This window comes from Poecilia reticulata, linkage group LG4, assembly GCF_000633615.1.
Source record: "Poecilia reticulata strain Guanapo linkage group LG4, Guppy_female_1.0+MT, whole genome shotgun sequence".
Taxonomy (NCBI): Eukaryota; Metazoa; Chordata; class Actinopteri; order Cyprinodontiformes; family Poeciliidae; genus Poecilia; species Poecilia reticulata.
Genome location: NC_024334.1, coordinates 27,442,223 through 27,447,398, shown reverse-complemented (window position 1 = coordinate 27,447,398; position 5,176 = coordinate 27,442,223). Strand labels below are relative to the sequence as shown.

The window sequence follows — 5,176 nt, the reverse complement described above, 5'->3', positions numbered from 1 at the left end:
TTTTTACTGTTTGTACTTTTGCACAGTTGGTGTTACACTTCCTGTTTATAATAAAAAGATGTTGAAATATTCTTGTTTGTATTCTATTTTTATACCACATTACATAAAATGTTAGCTTTTTTGAAATAGAAATAGAAACCAGAGAAATTACATGTAATGCCTCTGGAATAATAATAATAAAAAAAAAACACAGCAAAATGTTTGTTTTACTTTCCGTTTTTCTATCTAGAGTGAAAATAAAGTGAGGTAGAAGTTTGGTGGGGATAAAGATGAGAAATTAAACTGCAGATGTAGGTATATGTGACTTTTTTTTTAAAGTGCAAGGATTCTGTTTTGTTTCCCCAGAATTCAAGATTTCAAGAACAAAGTTGTCTTAGCTTTTTTTTAAATTCTCTATTTCTTCTTATCAGTCTGTTACTGTTTAAGCTGAAAGCTTCCAGCAGCACTTCTGGCAACAAAATCAACCAGAGCACATGCTATACATTAACCAACATATGGATGTCATGAATGCATATTGCATGTCCATTTATTGGGGAGAGGCTCATTCAAACATTTTCTACCTCAAAAATACCCAACTCTAACCCTCAGCAGCTAAATAAATAAAGAAATACAAAATAAAGACACATAACTGATTCATCCAATTATTAGCTATTAAAGTAATATCCATGCATTATCTATACCCACTAATCCTTGCAGGGTCCCAGGGGTGCGTTTGATAACTACCATTAAAACAAGCAACAACCTGACAAAAGAACCCTGTGGTTGGTCATTATCACATCATTTTTGAATGAAAAACACAAAACCGGTAGTATTCAAAATAATTCTAAGGTGAAATGCTGATCTCAAAACCTTTGCAAGCTCTTGAGTTTTTGGAAAAACTTTGAAAACCACTCAGGTCTTCTGGTTCTGGTCCACTCTGAAGAAGCAGCAGTCAGCTTCTATGTGCCTCAAATCTGGAACAAATTTCCAGAAAACAGCAAAACTGGTGAAACACAGTTCCTTTAAATCAACGCTAAACCCCCACCTGTTCAGAGCTGCATTAAATAAATGGAACATTGACCAACATACATAATGTGTATTAATGATTTTGATGATGATACTCATCAAAATGTAATTGTTGGTGTATGGTGTTTTTAATTACTTTGTATTTTTGTGTTTTTATGATGTGAAACACTTTGAACTGCCTTGTTGTTGAACTTTGCAATGTACAAAAAACTTGTTTGATTGAAAATACTGCAAAGTAGATTTATTTACTGATTTATTACAACATACTTTTTGGATACAATATGGTGAAATGAGAAATTTTTCATCATTGTGGAAAAAAAAATCTATGATCACTTAAATTATTATAGTCATTTAAATTATTTAAAACCATTTTAATTTTAATTAGAATATTTTAGCGCATTCCTGTTAATTTGGCTGTTGTAGCGCTCCATAGTTGACTCTTTGACCACAAATTGCGCACCTGAGCCCCTCCTGAACTCGGTTGCTGATTGGCTGACTGGACGCCACACAGAAAGCTCAGCTGCAGGGAGTTTTTTTTTTTTTTCTTTTTTTTTACGCCTGAAGTGTCAGTGATCGCTGTCACAACCCCACTCGAGTAAATGTTGCTTCTCACGGGGCTCATCGATCATGGAGTTACTGGTTCGGTATTTTGATAGGAGCAACTCCGTTAGGTAAGATTATTATTACAATTATTATTGTTATTTATTTATTTATTTATTTATTTAAATTATGAGCAAAAATCCCATTTAGGAGTTAAAAGTATTTTGTATCTGTCGCTCAATCGCCTGCTCGGTCTCACTCTCAAAGTGACTAAAACAGAAACTAAGCTAAAGTTGCCTTTCCACCACCTCTAAAATTCGCTAGAAAAACCTTCACAGAAACGTGCAGTAGGAAGAGATTGGTGCTGTGACTGCGGTTGGCAAACGACTGAGAAAATATTGAAAGTAGGCCCCGCACTGACTGATTTACTTGAACCTTGGAAAAACACTGAAAGCAGGCACTGTACTCTCTGAAGTTTTTTTTTTTTTTTTCACCCCCTCACAAAACATCTGTTACTTGGGAAATAACTGCTCTCTCACAGTGTCACTTCTGCATTTTCTTCCGGAGAGCTTTACGTTGCTTTCTGCAAAGGAAATAGGTTAAAAGGTAGAGACTGTCAGCTTGCTTTAATGTTTGTCCTCTGCAGCACCACTTTGTTTACACACAAGTAAGGTCCATCTGCTCCAGCCTGGTGTTTCTGCTTTCATTGCAGCTCTGACATGACTCAGGATCTTATCAAGGAGGAGACCCTGAGAGATGACCTGAGATACTACTTCATGAGCCCCTGTGAGAAGTACAGAACCCGTCGACACATACCCTGGAAAATGGGAGTCCAGATTCTGAAGATCGTCATGATCACTACACAAGTATGTATAAAGAACAGCCTCAAGCTAGGATGATAATGCTGCATCTGTTACACACCTATYCGAGGAAAAATGTGAACATGTACCTCAGAGATTTCTCTAAACAAACTAAACTTAAGTTTCACAACCCTGAAACTCCAGCAAAACAGCCAGTCAAATGACAGCAACTTACAGCATGTTAAGGGAACTGGATGAAATGGATGCAACTAGATGAAATTCAAACAGCACATTGAAATGGTGAGAGGGGATTTAAAGTGATTTTAGGTCTGATGTAGATATTGTTTTCAGAATAGCTTGAATATGGTGTACCATCTCGAAGTGCAAACCCTTTAACCTGATTGGCTACAGCAGCAGAGCAGCATGTGCGGTGCCTCCTCTGCCAGCTAACAACAGGAAACTGAGCCAAAATTGGACAAAAACAGAATGTAAAATTATTTCCTGCTCTGCTAAGTCCATTTACTTTGACAAGATCAGAATTAAGGAAAAAACTGATCAGAAAGTGTGCATTCATCCTGCCTGTATCAATGGTTTAAGCTGCTGGTGACGGTTTAGTGGTGAGGGAACACATGATTGACCCCATTTGTGCAGAYTTTTAGCATTGTTTAGATGCCACAGTCCAGTGCGAGTTTTTATACGCTGACCGTGTCCGTCCCTTAATGACCACTGTATAGCCATCATCTGAAGACTTGGCCGAACTAGCGAACACTCAGACTGTTGGTGTGGACAGAGACACAAGTTGGATGTGAGTCTTACTGAGACTCGCAGCCCAGCTGAGGACTCTAAAACTCACTACCGGGATGGAATCGATCTTGGAGAAGTTGCTAGTTTCAGCTCAGTGGAACGACCAAACTAATTTGGATGATTGGGAACTGAGATGTATCAGAGAGACTTTAGGGAAGATTGAAATTTATAAAAGACATTCTGTTTCTGAATTGGCTTTCCCCGTGTGGCCTTGGAAGGGCTGCATATTTCCGATCTCCTTGAAGATATGTAAACATAGCGCTCCTTCCCACCTCAACCCCTCCTGTTATCCATGCAGCTGTGGAGTTGAGCGCTCTAAAGGACGTTCCTTGATAACAACACCTTTATCGAACTTTTGCCGGGAGGCTCAGCCACCTGGTTTCATGGCCCTGTGACGTCACCACCTTCACTCATGTCTTTGTTTTGCCCTTTGTTTTGTCGGAATGTTACCATTTGCCCTAATGTGTCCTTTGTGTTTTATTTCCTTCTTCTTCTTTCCTTTGATTTGTTTTATTGTTTGTATTTCCTTTTAATTCATGCAAAGCACTTTGAATTGCCTTGTTGCTGATAATGTGCTATATAAATAAAATTACCTTACCTTACCTTACTTCCTGCAGAATGGTGCACCATGAACCTCAAATCAACTCAGATTGGTTTCTTGTATATGACCATAGCTTCCCTGTCCTCAAATGGCCTCCAGAGTCACCAGATGTGAKGAGACCCAACCCAYCCCATGGGTTACTGGAGCGCACCCCTGTCTCCCGAGCCACTGCTACAGACATAATCAATATTCAGCTCAAAATCTAGCTCTCTGATTCTGTCTGTTCGCTCAAAATGGCTCAACCTTTCAGTGGAATATTTCCCACAACTTACTGAATTGATACTATGAAAAAACTAGACACCTTTGGGGATAAAAAAAAAGGAAAGAAAATTACCCTCCTGAATAATGCTGTTTGTTTGGCTTTGGTTAAGTGTCCACTTTCCATTTCTTTCTTTCTAGCTCATCCTGTTTGGCCTCAACAACCAGCTGGTGGTTGCCTATAAGGAGGAAACCACCATTGCCCTGAAAAACCTTTTCCTGAAAGGATACACTGGGGTGGATGAGGATGACTATAGTGTAGCTGTTTATACACAGAAGGCTGTGTTTGACAGCCTCTTTTACGTCCTTGATCAGGCAAGTACAGAAATTAAAGCTACTGTTTGATTTTTGTGTTTTGATGGTTTTTAGAATAAGGAAAAAGAGAATTTTAGGAAACTTAATGTGGGAGACTTGCTTTAACTGTCTAGTTTGTAGAAAATGTTGTCTCAGTTACCAGTTTATATAAATTATCTCTGCGATGTGAGCATTATGTTTCCTGGAATCTGAGAAGRATCTTTGRGGAGAATCATATTAGACAATACTGCAGTGCAGAAACTGTGTAATAATTRAGCTGCRTAATAATCCTCTGAATRCACTTTGTGATATCATAAAAACAGGAACTGACTGGAAAATKGTGCTCTTATGTAACCTTTGCACYAACTCTGACCTTTTTCCCCACATTTATTTGTCACGTGATAAACTTAATTAGGAKTTTTTWAATAAATTTGAGATGAGGCTCAATTGMAAATGTTTATCAACAAAACAACTTTAGTCATGTGGTCCAGAAGAAACCCATTGTTGAAAGAAAACCATAAGAAATGGAGCTTTCTATAATCCATGTAGGAGATTAAACAAACCCAGAAGCTGCTCTTGTTACAAGATGGTGGAATTATGCAGTGTCCTAGTCAAAGAACACATTGTTTTTCTTAMRAATTTTCCATGAGTCAAATTTATGACTAGATGTTCTTTGTCCAAGCTAAAGATAGGTGGCTAAAATTAACTTTAGCTATGTTGCAAAGAGAACAAAAATATCTGTCTAAATGTGAAATAATTTGCAACTGAAGTGGGAGTTTTTTTTTTATTTTTAAGTGCTAACATTTTAAGCGATTCTTTATAGAAATGTAAAACCATGTCATTTTCTTTTTATCTCACCATTACACACTACTTT

At 37.7% G+C, this 5,176-nt stretch overlaps 1 protein-coding gene across 1 annotated transcript in view; it reads left to right on the top strand.

Moving 5' to 3' along the window:
* The first annotated feature begins 1,539 nt into the window (after positions 1-1,539).
* The window catches only part of mcoln2 (mucolipin TRP cation channel 2), a 20,552-nt gene continuing 16,915 nt past the window's right edge, over positions 1,540-5,176 (top strand). Inside the window, exons 1-3 of the mRNA XM_008408126.2 lie at positions 1,540-1,676; positions 2,258-2,411; positions 4,150-4,347. Coding sequence (XP_008406348.1) covers positions 1,633-1,676; positions 2,258-2,411; positions 4,150-4,347 — 396 coding nt within the window. The 5' untranslated portion in view covers positions 1,540-1,632. The remainder of the gene's footprint in view (positions 1,677-2,257; positions 2,412-4,149; positions 4,348-5,176) is intronic.